The sequence below is a fragment of the Bos indicus genome, chromosome 19, assembly GCF_029378745.1.
Source record: "Bos indicus isolate NIAB-ARS_2022 breed Sahiwal x Tharparkar chromosome 19, NIAB-ARS_B.indTharparkar_mat_pri_1.0, whole genome shotgun sequence".
Taxonomy (NCBI): Eukaryota; Metazoa; Chordata; class Mammalia; order Artiodactyla; family Bovidae; genus Bos; species Bos indicus.
Window position 1 is genome coordinate 26,238,095 of NC_091778.1, and position 16,082 is coordinate 26,254,176.

The window sequence follows — 16,082 nt, forward strand, 5'->3', positions numbered from 1 at the left end:
GGTGCCCAGAGCGGGAGTGGGCACCAGACAGGGGCTGGAAGCCTCGTGTTTCAGTCTGGCTTTGTCCTTGGCCAGCTGATGACCTCAGAGAAGCCCTGATGCGGGCACAGTTTACTGCCTCAGCCTGGCTCACCTCCCTGTGATGCTCCAGGGAACTGGGAAGGGGAAGGCCTGGGAGGGGCTGTGGATGGGATGCCTGGTTTGGGTGGTCTGGCTGGCATGCAGTAGGTGCCTCCTTAGTGTACACAGGCCTTAGGGGAACGAAGTGGGAGGGGTGGGCAAGGCCAGAGCAGCCTCTGTACCTTTCTCTGTTTCCCCACCTTTAAAAGTGGCCTGGGAGGGACTTTCCTGGTGGTCCAGTGGCTAAAACTGTGCTCCCAATGCAGGGGTCTGGGTTTGATCCCTGGTCAGGGAGCTGGATCCCACATGCTGCAACTAAGATTTGCCTGCCGCAACTAAGGATCCCACGGGCTGCAGCGAAGACCCAGTGCAGTCACATAAAAATAAACAAACATATATATATAAAGTGGCCTGGGAGTCCTGGCTGCTACCCTGGGTGACCTCAAGAACTGGGCACTGGGGCCCTTCCATCAAGGGATGTGCTCTTTCCAGGCCTGGGCCCTAACTCCTCTCTGCCCAGATGGGCATGTGTACCCACTCTGGGAGCTTCTCTGGTGGCTCAGTGATAAAGCATCCACCTGTCAATGCAGGAGATGGAGGTTTGATCCCTGGGTCAGGAAGATCTCCTGAAGAAGAAAATGGCAACCCACTCCAGTATTCTTGCTTGGAAAATCCTATGAACAGAGGAGCCTGGTGGGCCACAGTCTGTGGGGTTGCAGGAGTCTGACATGACTTAGCGACTAAACCATTCCTTCCACCGACTCTGGAGGCCGCTGCCACTGGGATAACAGTTGCAGACCTCACCCACCCCTGGAAGTCTTGATGGGGCTTCCTGTGTGCAGACTAGTCTCCCTCTGCACAGGTGGGAAGACACCACAGGGAGGGGCTGGTGACTGAAATCCAGGGAGCCTCATCCTGACCCCGTGTCCACAGGTGTTCCTGGCCCTTGGGGAGCTGCTCCTGTCCTGCAACTGGGCAGTGGTTGCTGACATCCTGCTGGTAGGTGTGGGGGTCAGGGCAGAGGGCTGGTCCTGGGGCGTTGAACGGGGGCAGCTGGGGTCTGTCCTGCTCAGGGCCGGACTTCTGCTGTTGAGTGGCCCAGAGGTCAGGTGGGGCTTCAGAGACCATGGGGTCAGGGACTGAGGTCAGCAAGCAGTTACCTTGGACCAGGGGCCTCCCTGACACTCTCAAATATATCCTCTGGCCATCACTCCTGTGTTGTAGGTAAGCACATGGAGGCTCAGAGAGGGCAGGGGCCTGGACCAAGGTCACACGGCCCGCAGAGGCACTGAGCCAGGGCTGGGACCTAGGCTTTTTGACTCCAGGCCTCTTTCTTTGCCCCTGTTTCTTGACTGCTATCCTTCTAAGCAAGTGGTCTCCTTGGCCTCTACACTGGGCATGCAGTCAGGGATGCTGGACTTCGGGGGCACCGAGCCCAGGTGGGTTCGGGCCGCCCCAGCTCCCATATCATGGGCTGCAAGGCTCAGGCTACAGTGAGTCCTGATGCTGTCCTGACCACATGATGCTAGGTCCAGAGTCTAGCACGACCCTCCCTGAGCCTCACACTCTCCATCCAGCCTCCCTGCCTCCTTCTTGGAGATTGCAGGGAAGTTGTTAAACACTGAAGGGCTGTGCCCTTGTGGATTACACCAGGTCCCCAACCTAGCGACACCCTGAGAGCCCTCTTCCTACCTCCTGGCAGCTCAGCATGGTCAAGCACTGGGCATTAGGGAACCAGAGCTGTCCTGAGGGTGGTCCATGCAGGGGCATGCAGCCGGGCTCACGAACCTAGGTGTCAGCCCTGTTACTGCCACTTACTAACTCTATGCGACCTAGGCAAGTCACTTTGTGTCTCTGAGCCTCAGTTTCCCTGTGCAGAAAATGGGGATGAAAAGACCTCCTGGATTATGGTGAGGGTGAAACAAGATGATCCCTGTAAAGCTTGTGCCCTGTGCCTGGGGCAGGGAATGCTGGCTGGGGTTCTGGTAATAAATCAGCGGTTCCTACTTTCTCATCTTCCATCTCCTAAAGAAATCCTGGCATCCTGGAATCTGAGTTTGAAAGGGTTGTGGGGAAGTGTAGTCATGTAACTAGCCAACAAAACCTGCTTGAATACTGCTGTGGACAGGAGGCTCGCTCTCTGTCTAGATGCTCTGGCCCTCCCTTTGACCCAGGCTACGGGGTATAGACAGCGCTGTCCTGTCTGTGACTCCCGGGTGAGTGTATCAGCTGCAAGGCTGTCGGCTCTTCTCTTTTCCTCCCTCCAGACAGGAGACTTGGGCTCCAGCCCAGGCTCAGCCACAGACCTGCTGAACGGCCTTGGGCCTCAGTTTCCTTGCCTATAAAAAGGGGCAATCATAACTGGCCTGGCGGGATGAACAAGATGGCCTGAGGGAAAGCCCTCGGTGTATGGGATTATGCTGCCAAAGCTTGCCCCGAGTGCGGCTGCCTACTTGTAGGCACAGGGTGATGACCTGCCCCCACCCCCAACACAGCTTGTCCTCTGAAACCTGGCCCCCCAAAGCTTCCTCCACCACCCCCTCAGCCCTGTTCCCGCTCCACATGACAGCCCCACAGATATGTGAAGACTGCACCCGCCCGTGGTCTGTGTTGGCAGGAATGATTAACCTGGCAGAGCTGGCCTCTTTGTAACGCCACGTGTGGGTTGGGAGCAGGGGTCGGGGAGAGGGTGGCGGGGAGAGGAGAGCTGAGGGGGCCAGTCAACCATAGTCTGACCCATCTGGCGGTGCTGGGCAGTGGGCGGGTACTGCCCAGGGGGCCAGACTGGGCCCAGCCCACCTGGTGCTCCTCCTCCTCCCCTGGCTTAGAGGCGTCCAGCCCCCAAAGCTCAGTGGGGCCTGTCAATCCAGGGAGGCTTCTAGCCCCTCTTCCCCTGCCTCCCCACCTTCCCAAAGCCTCCCAGGAGGGACAGCTTTGTGACACTTTGTTGGCTGGAGCTGGACCACGTCTCTGCCGTTCTTGGAGCTCAGTCTCCAGGCAGAAAGAGGGGGAGGGGTTCCAGAAGGGAGGGGGTCTCAAGCCAAATGCTGGTGAGGGGACCGCTGCGGGGACCTGAGCTGTGGAGTGGAGGGGCAGACCGGGAGCAGGGTGGGGAAGGGTGAGAGGTGACGAGGCTGGAGTGTAGACCAGCGAGTAGACGGTGCCTGTGGGAAGCTCCACAGGGGAGAGGGGAAGAGAGGAAGGTCACTGGAGTTGGGGGGTCATAGGTAGCGAGTGCTGCTTTTCTAGAGATGAGGCCGGAGGGGAGATGGGTAGAGAGAGACTGGCAGGGGTTAGAGTGGGGCCGGGGCAGGAAGTGTGGGGATGCTGGTGTGGCATGAAGTACAGGGAGGTCCTTGCTGGCTGCCCTTTCTTCTGAGCCCCGGAAGGCGAGAGGGCAGCAGAGCCCAGGAGCCAGGATTCTGGCATGGTCCACCTGCTTTCATTCCCAGCTCTGCCACTCTCTCTGGCTGGCCTTGGTGTGCTCAAATGTGCAATAGGTATTTAACAGAAAGGCAGTACCTACCAGTTACACCCAGGCTACAAGGGCTGAGAGAGCTAAGCCTGCATCCCTGAGGGGTTGCCGTGGGCTCCACGGGCCCCACGGTGATCCTGCCTCAGAGACACAGCTCTCTTTGATCTGCTTATCCGCAGGGAGGATAATCCAGAGTCTCTCTGGGGAAGAGACTTCAGGAACTCTTCAGTTCTCAATGAAGTTCTCAAACTTCATTGAGCATAAGAATCAGGTTTACAAATTTCACTCCCTGGATCAGGAAGATTCCCCGGAGAAGGGAATGGCTACTCACTCCAGTATTCTTGCCTGAAGAATTCCATGGACAGAGGAGCCTGGTGGGCTGCAGTCCATGGGGTCACAAAGAGTCGGACATGACTGAGTGACTAACACTTTGACTTCACTTTCATTACAAATTCATTTTCCCGGCCCTCTGTCCTCAGAGTCTGATTCAGTTGTGTATGTGTTGGGGCCCAGGGATCGGCATTGCTCTTGAATTGTCCTGCGTGATCCTGGTGGAGCTGCTCCTCAGAATGCACTGGAGGGCACTATTCTAGTGCAGACAGCTCTCCAACTCATGAACCTTCTGCAAAATTCTGACCAGTGCCGTCCACCCCTTGTTTACATACCCCTCTGATGGGCAGCTCACTCCTTGCATCCTGTGAAACCCCTGCCTCCTGGTGGCTTGGTTAATAAAAAGGATCTTGGCTTATCACAGCCAAGACCCACTTCAGACTCATCTGCGACCTCCCCACTAGCCTGGCTGGGCCTCGGATGGCCTCCCTCCCTGGAAGACTGGAGACTGTGTATCCCCAAATGAGCTCCCTATCTCCCCCAACCCACTGATGGTGTCTTCAGCTCCCTTCCCACCCTCCTCTCTCTGGGCCCCCCTCTAGTTTGCCCATCCCCAGCTGTGGGGAGTCGGGCAGAAGGGGGACTCGCTCCCTCTCCCAGGTCTGTATTCTGGGATGCTGGAATCCTGCCACCGGGATCACCTCCCACCTCTTCAGCAGATCCCCCTTCCCTGGGGGATCATCACCCTCCAGGTCTCCCTCCATCCATGCGTCTCCATGCTTCCCTGCTCTGCCTTCTGCCCCTGGGTAGCCGTCTGCTCACTTGTCTGTCTCACCCTCCCAGGGGTGTCTGGGTGTGAGGGCTGAGTTGGGGCGCGTGAGGCAGGCTGCCAGGAAGTTTGCACCTGGTGACTGCCACTCCGACTTTCTGCGGGCCCTTGATTGGCGCTGGTTATGCCCCGGGCTATAAAGGGAACAGCTCTTCTAAGAAGGGAGAGTCAAAAACAGAGGTGTTTTTGTCTCCGAATAGAGTGAGCCTGGAGTTTTGGGAACCCAAAAGCCTCTAAGCTTCTAAAATTACCTGCCTGGCTCTCCAGCTGCTGGCGAGGGCCAGCCTTGGCCCCTGGCTACGTGGAGACCCTGGGGACCCAGAACAGGTAGGGGGAGACCTACCTCCCTGCCACAGGCCGCAGGAGCGGTCTGGGTCCTGCAGGTTGGAGTTCCTGGGAGGGGAGGAAGGGAACTTTCTCTCTCCAAGCAGCCCTGCCCCCTGCATGGACTTTTGGGGACATCAGAGCCCATGTTCTAGGACTCGGGTCCCCAGCTTCTGGGATCTAATGCCTGATGATCTGAGATGCAGCTGATGTAATAAATTAGAAATAAAGTACACGGGAAATGTAATGTGCTTGAATCATCCTGAAACCACCCCCCACCCCATTCGTGGAAAAATTGTCTTCCATGAAACAGGTCCCTGGTGCCAAAAAGGTTGGGGACTGCTGTCTCTAGGAGGCCCTGCCATTCTGCCCAGAACCACCAGTGAGTAATCACATAATTATGGGGTGAGAAGGAAGCACTTGGGGAAGGTGCAAAGCTGTGGTCAGTTCCTCCTCAGGCCTGTTGGCAGGTCCTGGTGATGGGTGGGAGGCCCAGCTTCTCTCACCACCTGGACAGAGTGGCTAAGTGCCAGTGACTCCAGGACCAGCCGGTCACCTCCTGCTGCTCTGTGCTGCCCACCCACAAGCCCCTCTCTCTAGTCCTGCGGCTCCGGCCTTCACACCTTGGCTCACCCTGTTCCCTGTCGGGAGTCCCTTTCTCTGCCCTCCTTGCCAGTTCCCCATTTGCAGGGCTTGAGGTGAGCTTTTCCTCTTGGTTCTTCTCACTGTTTTCCAAACGTTCTGTAACAAACGTGTAAGTATTGCTGGAAAGGCTCCTTTTTGCTTTTAACAGCAGGATGGTCAAGCATCAGACCCTGGAGAAGAAGGCCTGGGATCAAATCTTAGCCCCACTGTTTGCTGGCTGGGTGGCCCTGGGCAAGTTACTCACCCTCTCTGTGGAGGGTTTCATCATTTGTAATAGTGGATAGGAATTATGTCTCCCTCATGGGTTGCTTGAGTGGATATATAGAAAATATATATATGAGATATAGAAAATGCATACAGGAAGCACTTAATGAATGTTAGTAATTATTATTATAATAATTAGTATTATGTTGTTGTTGTTCTCTGATGGGCTCAGATTATGGCCAACTAGGCCTTGGGAATAAGGCGTTGGTGTGGGAAGCTCCCCCTTGGATGTCCTGTTGGGACCGTGGACCTTGTGGCTTCTAGCTGAACCTCCTGCCTCCCTCCCTGCCTCCCTCTTACCGTCTTGTTGCAGCTCTGGGTTCTAGCAGGGTTTCTCCTGGGGTCAGTCTCCAAGATGATTCTACTTGACTTGTTTAGTTGGCAAGCTGTCAGCTAGTCCCTTCCATGCCTGGTGCCTTGCTGAACCCCCAGGGACCCCAAGAGAAATTAGGAGCTTTGCTGCCAGACCATGTAAGGGTAAGGGGAGGAGGGCGATGAACCCTTCCAGCTGTGGGGGATGTGCCTTCAGTTAGGGGTGCCCACAGGGGCTGTGGGAGCTCAAGGCAGGCACCTGAACTCTGGGAAGGCTTCAAGAGGAGGTGACCTCCTTGAAGGTCAGTCCTGAAGGATGAATGAGGATGCTCCAGTTGGACCAGAGAAGGGAAGGCTTGCCAAGCAGGAGGCACAGCAGGTTCAATTTATTTCAGCCTAATGTCCTCAGGTACCGGATGAGGAATGATCATGAAAGTAACCCTTTATGTAGGTCCCATGATTATCCCCATATAGGGATGAGGAGGCCAAGGCACAGAAAGGTGAAGTGACTTGCCCAGAGTCAGACAGCTAGTGAGTGGGGGCTATGGAATTGGAACCCAGACAGTTTGACTCCAGAATTCATATCTTTAACCTCCCCACCCCCTTCCAGGTGGGCCTTTTCAGCAAGGCTGCCTTTGGTCTCTGCCCAGACGGGCTTCCGGAGAGAGAGACTGAGCCCTCCACACCACCCCACCTGGGTGCCCACATATGTGGGCACCTGGCTGTGTACCCTGTCTTCACTCCACAGCCCACTGCTGCCTTCCGCGCCCCTGAGCTGGGACTTGCCCACCCCTTCACTGAGGTCACAGCCATGCCTGGGCCCCCTGGTTCAAGAGCAAACCCTTAAGAGGGGTGGCCCTCATTAGGGGCCTGGCAGCTCTATCCTGGGAGACTGGGGAGCCTTCCTGAGACTCTGAGAGGCTAAAGTCTCGGTGGTGGGGCTTCAGGCGTTGGGATCAATGACCCCCTGCCGCCCTACTCTCTCGGCCAGGCTGTCGCCCCACCACGCAGGTCCTTGGCAGCAGAGGGACAGGAGAGGGTCTGAGGGGCCACCTACTCCCTGTCCTCGCTCAGGGACCTCCCCTGGTGTTCTTGTGTTTTGCAGTCGGTGGTGGTGCCCAGATGCCGGGGGACAGCTGAGGCGCTTCAGATCACAGTGGGCCATATCCTGGGAGATGCCGGCAGCCCCTACCTCATGGGACTTGTAAGGCCGGGTGGATGGTGGGGCTCCAGGGAAGGGCTGCACTTGGAGGCCTAGTGGCTTCCTGGTGGTCCTGGCAGACCCAGCCTCTCTCCTCTGCAGATCTCCAGCACCCTGCAGGCGGGGCGCCCCGACACTTACCTGCAGCGCTTCCTCAGCCTTCAGCAGAGCTTCCTGTGCTGCGCCTTCGTCATTGCCTTGGGTGGTGGCTGCTTCCTACTGACTGCGCTGTACCTAGAGAGAGACCAGGCCCAAGCCCAGAAGTCTGGCACAGGTACCCTGCTCCTTTGCACCCATGCCGGGCTCAGGGCTGACCCTATAGAAACAAAGAGCACTGGCCACCCCCTGAATTTATTAATTTATCCATTCATTCATTTGTTGATTCATGCACACGTAATTATTATGCCCCTGCTATGTGCCAGGCAAGATTGCAGATCCTGGGGAGTGAACATCAAGTCCAAGCCCACGTGAAGAAAAACAAACAAGATACAAAAAACAGAAGCCATAAAAGACAGAGTGTGTTTGAGGTCATAAGTGCTATGAGAGGCATAAGGCTGGAAAGTGGGAAGAGAGGAACAGGTGGGGGCAGGTTGCAGTCTTTGAAAGGGTGGTCAGAGAGGTCCTCACTGCACAGGTGGCCTTGGAGCAAAGATTTGGAGGAGGGACTGAGTTGTGCAGCTGTCTGGGGAAGGTGCTCCTGCTGGAGGGAAGAGCTTGTGCAAAGGCTCTGGGGTAGCAATGTACCGGCTTGTGTTTGAGGACCTGCAAGAAGGCCGCTGTGGCTGAAGCAGGAGCAAGGGGGGCCAGCGGCAGAGACAAGAGTGACAGTAAGAGGACCAGAGCATGGGGGACTGAAGGCTTTTGTAGGGACTGAGGCCTTAACACTGAGTGAGATGGGAGCTGCTGTGGGGTTTCCAGGGCGCAGGCCCCAAGATATTTGATTGACATCATAAAAGCACCACTGTGGTGCTGCTGTGTTGAGAGCAGACTATGGCGGGGTGGGGGTGGTCAGTGTTGAAGGAGGGAGGCCAAAGGGAGGTCTGTAGCCATCAGGGGAGAGCAGAGGGGCTGGGACCATGGTGGTGGCATTGAAGGTGGGGAGAACAGGTTGGATCTGGAATTTACTTTGAAAACGGAAGCTGGAGGATTTTGTGGCAGACTGTGCCCAGGCATGGTCCCCAAACACCTCTGCCTCCTTTGGGGCTGGCTGAGTGATCTCTGCCCACAGGGATCCTTGAGAGCGAGAACCAACGCCTGATTCCTGGCAGGGGTGCCCCCCCAAAGGACCCCTGAGGCCCTGCCTGGCAGCGAGGAGGTCCCACCTGCCCTGTCTGTACCCCTCTGGGTGACCTCTACTGGATCAGTGCCTCTGCCCACCTTTGACTGTGGCTCCAGGACCCTGGCCGAGCTGCACCTGCCGTTTCTTCGCTCCCAGCTGGAGAGCTGGCAGCGCCTGTGGCTGGGCTGGGAATTGAGCTGTCAGCAACCCCCGCGGGAGGCCTGAGCCTATGCCTGCACCCAGCACGAAGCCACTCACTCCAGCCCCGAGTCCTCAGCCTGGCTGCCAGCAGGCCCGATTAAAGTGTGGCCGGTACAAAGCCCGTGGATATAGGCCTTTAGACAATCATGTTATTTATAGCCTCAAGGTGTCTCTGCTGGGATCAGGAGCCGGAGAGGAGGAGGTGGACAGTCTGGGTGGAGGATGCATGGCTGCTCAGCGTGGGTCTCTAGGGGTGCCCACCCTGGACTGCCCGCTCTGACCCTGCTTCCCCACACTGCAGGGTCGGGAGGGCACGGGACACCACTCTGTGTGCGTCACCCTTTGAACTCAAGGTGGGGGCTGAATCAGTATTCTGGAAGATAGGTCTCTACTTGGGTGCTGGTGTCGGGGTGTGGCCACAAGATCCATGGAAATCCTCTGCCTGCACTTACCCAGCCGCCTCAGACCCATGCTGGGGGGCTTGCATGGCTGTGCATGAGTGCCTTGCTCTGCATCCCTACCCCCTCCCCCATGGAGAGGGCCAGCTCAGGGGGACTCACCGGGTTCAGAGCAGCTGGGCGCAGCAGGCCCTGCAGGAGATCAACAGCTTCCAGGCGGGTAGCAGTGAGGAGGCATGTTCTTTCCGCCATGAGCATAAGCGTCTTGCCCTCTCCCCTGGTGCCTAGCCAGGCAATCACTGTTCACTTTCTGATCGCTGCCGCTGGGTCTGCCTCTCAGCGGCTGTGGGCAGAGCAGTGACCCAGACTCAGGCTCACCTCCTGACCCTTGTTTGCTCCATCCCTGCCCTCTTTGGGTGTCCTCCCTGCCCCTTAGGTTGGAGGGGACAAGCTCCAGGAGCTGGACTCTCCAGCTCAACCCCGACCTGCCACCCCCAACCTTACCAAGTCTCAGCCCTCCCTCTGGAGCAGCCATCATCAGGTTGACTGCCTGCCCCCACCCCCCACTGTCTGATGCTTGGAGCTCATGAAATGGGCTGGCTCTGAGGTTACAAGAAAAACGATTCCTGAGGGTCCTTGTTAGGGTTCTGCTCCTAAGTACAACATGGGCGTGGGAGGGAGAGGGGCATTCCCACAGCCCCAAGCAATCCTCTGATCTCAGCTGGGTATCCTGCAATTCAGTTCAACTCTGACACTGTCTACCCAGTGAGTGAAAGTCGCTCGGTTGTGTCTGAATCTTTGCAACACCATGGACTACACAGTCCATGGAATTCTCCAGGCCAGAATACTGGAGTGGGTAGCCTTTCCCTTCTCCAGGGGATCTTCCCAACCCAGGGATCGAACCCAGGTCTCCCACACTGCAGGAGGATTTTTTTTTTATCAGCTGAGCCATGAGGGAAGCCCAAGAATACTGGAGTGGGTAGCCTATCTCTTCTCCAGCAGATCTTCCCAACACAGGAATTGAACCGGGGTCTCCTGCAATTGTAGGAGATTCTTTTCCAACTGAGCTGTCAGGGAAGCCCTGTCTACCCAGAGAACATCACATTCCACAGGTTAAGGGTTCAGTCCTATGAGACTATCCCCTACCAGGCCCATCCCACACTACAGATGCCAACCACAAGTCCAGGTGGTGAGTGGCTGTAAACCCAAGGTTCTCACAACCCCTTCCTGCTGCTGCTAAGTCACTTCAGTTGTGTCCGACTCTGTGCAACCCCATAGACGGTAGCCCACTAGGCTCCTCTGTCCCTGGGATTCTCCAGGCAAGAATACTGGAGTGGGTTGCTATTTCCTTCTCCAATGCATGAAAGTGAAAAGTGAAAGTGAAGTCACTCAGTTGTGCCTGACTCTTAGCAACCCCATGGACTGCAGCCTACCAGGCTCCTCCGTCCATGGGATTTTCCAGGCAAGAGTACTGGAAACCCCTTCCTGGGGTTCCATTAATGTGCTAGAGAACTTAGGAAACCCATTTACTTGCCGGTTTATTACAAAGGATGGAACTCAGGAATAGCCCGATAAAAGAGATTTGTAGGACATCTGAGCATCTGGCATCTGAGCTTTTGGTCCCAGCCAGTGGATGGTATGGGAGAAGGGCATGGAGCCTCCACTCTCCCCAGATGTCCATGTGTTTACCAGTCTGGAAGCTCTCTGGACATCTCCCTTTTGGATTTTTATGGAAGCTTCATTACTCAGGCATGATTGATTATACTATTGGCCTTTGGAGTGTGATCTCAATTTCTAGCCTCCCTCCCCTCCCCCGGAGGTGGTTTTGGGGCAGGGTTGGGACCGAAAGTTCCAACCTTCTAATTGCAGGGTTTGCTCTTAGCCTTGTCTTTAGGTGAGTTCCAAAAGTCATCTAACAAACTGAAGACACTTTTAGGATCTCATCACCTAGCAAACTCCAAGAGTTTTAGGAGCTCAATGCCAGAAACAGGATGAGCAGCCAAACATATATTTCTTGTTATAAATGACAAAATCATACTTGGTTTCTCCTGAGAAGGAGGCAGTCAGTGTGGGATTCACTGGCTGTGTGACCCGGGCCACTCTCTGTCCTCTCTCAGCTTCAGACTCTCTGGCTCTATTTAAAAGGTGTATTGCATGTGGTTTTTCAAGCCTGTTAGTCACTCAATTGTGTCCGACTCTTTGCAACCCCATGGACTGTAGCCTGCTAGACTGCCCTTGTCCATGGGATTCTCCAGGCAAGGATACTGGAGTGGGTAGCCATTCCCTTCTCCAGGGTATCTTCCTGACCCAGAGATATACCTCGTGATTTCTCATGGACTGGGTCCACAGAAGCCTAGCTCCAGGGTCTGAACCTTCTCCCTACAGTCCTGAGGAGGACACCTGTGAGACTCAGCTCCCAGGAAATGGGCAAAGGCTTCCCGAGGGTCATCGGCTGCCACCTCCCCAGCTTGAGTCCAGGGGCTGGGGAGAAAGATCAGAAATCTCATTTATGCCAGTTCCAGAAACACATTGGTACCAATGAATGCCCATCTAGGTGGTGGGCAGTGACTCCAACCCTGCCCTTGGACCTCACAGCCCCCAGAAGGAACAGGAAAACACTTGGCTGGGCCAAGTAAGGACCACTTACAGGTAGAAGAAGTGGTTCCATCCTTCAAAAGTTGTGAGAAGTTGACCTAGGAGCTGGGAAATAGCCAGAGAAGGTACGGGGAAGGGAATCCCTGGTGGAGGGAACAGGCAGAGGCACAGGGGCTGAGGCAGAAGGTATGTGGTGAGTCATGGAGAGGTGTGTGGTCAAAAAGGAGGGGTGGGGGTGTGTGTTTTGAAGCGGGGGAGAGGAGGCAGGAGAGACTGGCTGGGACTGGAGGGCTCAGGTGCCAGTTGAGGAGCTGGGGCTTGGAGCCTGTAATCAGGGTAGTCCCTTCTGACTCAAGCGCTTCCTGGAGTTTAGGTTGCCAGGCAGGGCAGGGTGGTGCTTTCTGGGACTGAGCTAGACAGAATGCCCTGCTAGGAGTTTATAGGATGTTATCATCCTAAGTGTTTTGAGGCAGGGCAGGAGCGCCGGGGTGGCGGACTCTGGGAGGGGGAGACAGTATCTGTTCTGTAAGCAACCCAACCCTAGCTGTATTCAGCTCCCAGCCCCTGCCCCAGTGGGGCCGGTCACTCAGACCTCGCTGTGCTGAGGTCCTAGCTATAGATCTTTGAGAGCCCGGCTACTCAGGCTCAGCAGGAGGAATGGTCAGTAGAACATGCCTTTCTGGCCGAAAGGGCACTTGCTGGGCGACCCTAGTCTCTGATACTCTGGACTCACTCGTTGGGAATGTCGATGGGGGACTTCACTGCTGAGCAGGATGAGGCCCTCAGACCTGACCTGCTCACATCATGTGTTAATTGTGCTTCCTGGACACATGTCGCATTCCAGCTCCCAGGTGTCATTCCAGGTATGCAGCTGTGCCTGTCAGTGTGCATGCACCCATATCTGCTCATTTGTGTGTCTGAGCATGCGAGCAGGTGTTGATAGGGTCTGGATGATTAATCTCTCTTCCACCCTGACCTCAGGCTTGGAGGGTTGAGCACACACATTGAGATGATCACCCCAATCCTGGCTTGTTTCCCTGCAACACCAGACATCAGTCTGTTTCATTCTCTGAAGACTCTTATCTCTCCTCCATGCCTAGATGAGCCCATGAGCTTGTTGGTTTAATGCAGTCTCTAACAGAGCTGGCAGGAGGCAGTGAGAGGCTGCTGTAGCCAAGCTTTATCCCATACAGGGAGGTATGGGACTACATCAGTTAAGGTTGTAGGCTGGTATGCAACAGAAACTGGCTGATAGCTTAAGCAAGAAGGGGATTTGTTGAAGCACATCAGGAGCTCACAGCATCTATGTGGAGATTCAGGAGCCAGGGCTCTTGGGCCATCTTACTGGGGGACCTTCACCAGAGCGCCAGACAATTTTTCCCTATCCTTTTTCCACCCTACTCAAGATTTAAAGCCCTGAATGGGAGAGTCCGGTTGGATCATTAGCCCATGTCTTGATTTATATATAGCTCCATTAAGACCAGGAAACCAGGATGCATTTAAGAGCATCAAAATAAAACAGCAATGAAAGAAAAAGACCCAAAAAAATACATATACAAATACCAATGACTGTGTCCATTACAGTGATCTTGGGCAGGCCACTGGCCCTCTCTCAGATGCAGCCTCTCATGGGACAGGGAAGAGGCCAGACTCAGTGTCCTTCAAGGGATTCTTAATTTCTGAGAGTCCGAGTCCATGATCAAAGGAGATGGAAGCTTCTATAATTCAGAAAGTGTTAAAAATATTCAAATAACAGAACAGGAACTTCTGTGTTAGTGGGGACTCAGAGCCATCTGTTCTGAGCAGGGGAGAGGCAGAGACGAAGCGTTCTGAGCTGGGGGGTGGAGGGGCTCCAAGTCCCCTGCTTGGCAACAGCAGGAGCAGAGAGGAGCGGTCCTCTCCCTACCCTTGGGTGGTGACCTGTAGAGAAGGTAGTCAAAGGGTGGATGTAAATGGCACATGGAAGCTAATGGAGGGTGGAGTCAAAGAGGGAGAAAATGCCTTTCTCAGAGAGGTCAGGAGAGGGATCTGGCTGGTTTCTGAATCACGAAGAACAACAGATACATGATGCAAATCAGCACGCACTTCCTGAGTTGCGCCTGCTAAATGTCATTTACTCATTCACTCAACAAACATTCTCTGAGCCACCTCCTCTGCCCTGGACTATGGAGATGAATCAGATAGCGTTTGAACCCTCAAGGCTCACGATCTGTTGTTGGGCTGGTGGAGGGGAGCGGGGGACTGATGTACAAACATAATCAGCACAATGAGTTTGGTGCGATGGAGGGGTACACAGGGTACTCAAGTAGCCTAGAGGAAATGACAATTTCAATAAGTAGGTCAGGGAGGGCTTCCTGGAGGAAGTCGTGTCTGTGCTGGGTTTCTGAAGGACGAGTGGGAGGAGTGAGCTAGGCAGAACCAGACCAAAAAGCCAGGGGAGGGGGTTGCCTAGGTGGCGCTCTCCGTGGTCCTGAACCATCATTGTATTACCAGGACAAGACTTTTGTGTTGAGGGTAGGGGGCAACTAGAGACGATTGCTCCCAATTCCTGCCACTCCTCTGAGCTCCAGAAAGTATCGCAACTATGAGTGAGTCTAGGGAGCTCCATTTTCAGTATGGATGAGTGTAATTTTGAGAGATGGGCAGTAGGATCTGAGGCTGGAGATTGGCATGGGTCATGAAGGATTATTGGAGATCATGTTAGGGAACTTTGATATTTTTTAAAAAATTTATTGAAGTATAGTTGATTTACACTATCATGTTAATTTCTGCTGTACAGAAAAGTGATTCAGTTATACATATACATGTATGTATGTATATATATATATATATATATATATATATATACTTCATGTTCTTTTCCATTATGGTTTAGTATAAGATATACAGTAAGACCTTGTTGTGTATCCATTCTATATATGATAGTTTGCATCTGCTAATCCCAAACTCCCACTCCATCCCTCTCTCACCCCCTCAGCCCCTTGGCAACCACAAGCCTGTTCTCTATATCTGTGCATCTGTTTCTGTTTCATAGATAGGAACTTAGATATTTTTAGTCTTATAGTAGTGGAGAGCCATGGAAAGGTTTTATGCAAGGTAATGATAGGGTTGTATGTGTGACTTAGAAAATTATGGCAAGAAATATGAAGAAAAGACTGGAGGGGAATGTTGGAACAGGTGTTGTTGAGCTTTAAAAGGGTCCAAGTGAGACATGAAAGGTTAGAGCTAAGTCCGTGAGCAATGAAGACATTTGAATATATTAAGAAAAAAGGGAATGGGCCCTAAAAGTGGGAGTTGAAGGAGGAGTCCCAAATGGCTTCTAGGTTTCCTGCTTGGTAACAAGGTGGATGCTGCTGCTATTTGTCAGAGATAAATGATACTGGGTGGGAGCAGGTTGAGGGGAAAGGTGAAGAGTTCAGTCTTGGATGTGCTGAGTTTAAGGTGCTGGGGGTGTCTTGGGGGGAATGTGCAGGAAACTGCATATAGACCTACTGTTTGGAGATGAGGTCACATCTAAAGATGGAGGGAGGGATGTCCTAGGGATGTGGGTAATTGTTGAAAGCCCAAGAATGAGTGAGAGGCTGCCAAGGGAGGGTGTGCCACGTGAGCAGGGAGGAGACAGGCTGAGCACTGGAGACACTCCCGTGTAGGGAGACAGGCAGAGACGAGCTGGACTGAGCTCCCAGCTAGCAGATGTAGGGGAGCCAGTATTTCTCTGAGTGTGTTCTGCAAAGCCGTGGTCATCTTCCAAGATGTTCTGTGGCCTCATACACATGGGGAGATGGCAGCCTATACCTCCCTATGGGAGACTCCCAATGTACACTCTCAGATTAAAGGCTCTGAAAAGTTCCTCAGTGAGGGAACCTAATTCTCTATGTTTACCTCACCATTTCCCAAATATACTCACCCTTGGGACATGGACCACTAATGTCCTGTGCCCTATTTGTTTTGAAATTATGGTCTAAACTTAATGAATATTAGAATGCCCTTTAGCCATCATTGACTTCAGCCTCCCATTATGTTGATGAGGAAGCTCTGTCCTGGAGAAGCTAAGAGAGGCTACTGCCCCCATTCCCGTGGGGCAGTAGAGGAAACACTGGATTAGAGGG

The 16,082-nt window shown here is 54.0% G+C and overlaps 1 protein-coding gene across 4 annotated transcripts in view; it reads left to right on the forward strand.

Annotated features, from left to right (window-relative positions):
• SPNS2 (SPNS lysolipid transporter 2, sphingosine-1-phosphate) overlaps positions 1 to 16,082 on the forward strand; it is a 109,988-nt gene that overhangs the window by 54,064 nt on the left and 39,842 nt on the right. For 2 of the 4 annotated variants that reach the window (XR_011561958.1, XM_070772862.1), the window contains 3 exons: positions 1,054 to 1,119; positions 7,405 to 7,503; positions 7,603 to 7,774. Coding sequence is in view for 3 of the 4 variants with exons in the window: in XM_070772862.1 (XP_070628963.1) it covers positions 1,054 to 1,119; positions 7,405 to 7,503; positions 7,603 to 7,774 (337 nt within the window). In the remaining variant the exon portion in view is untranslated. The other 2 variants (XM_070772864.1, XM_019982555.2) reach the window with 2 other exon arrangements.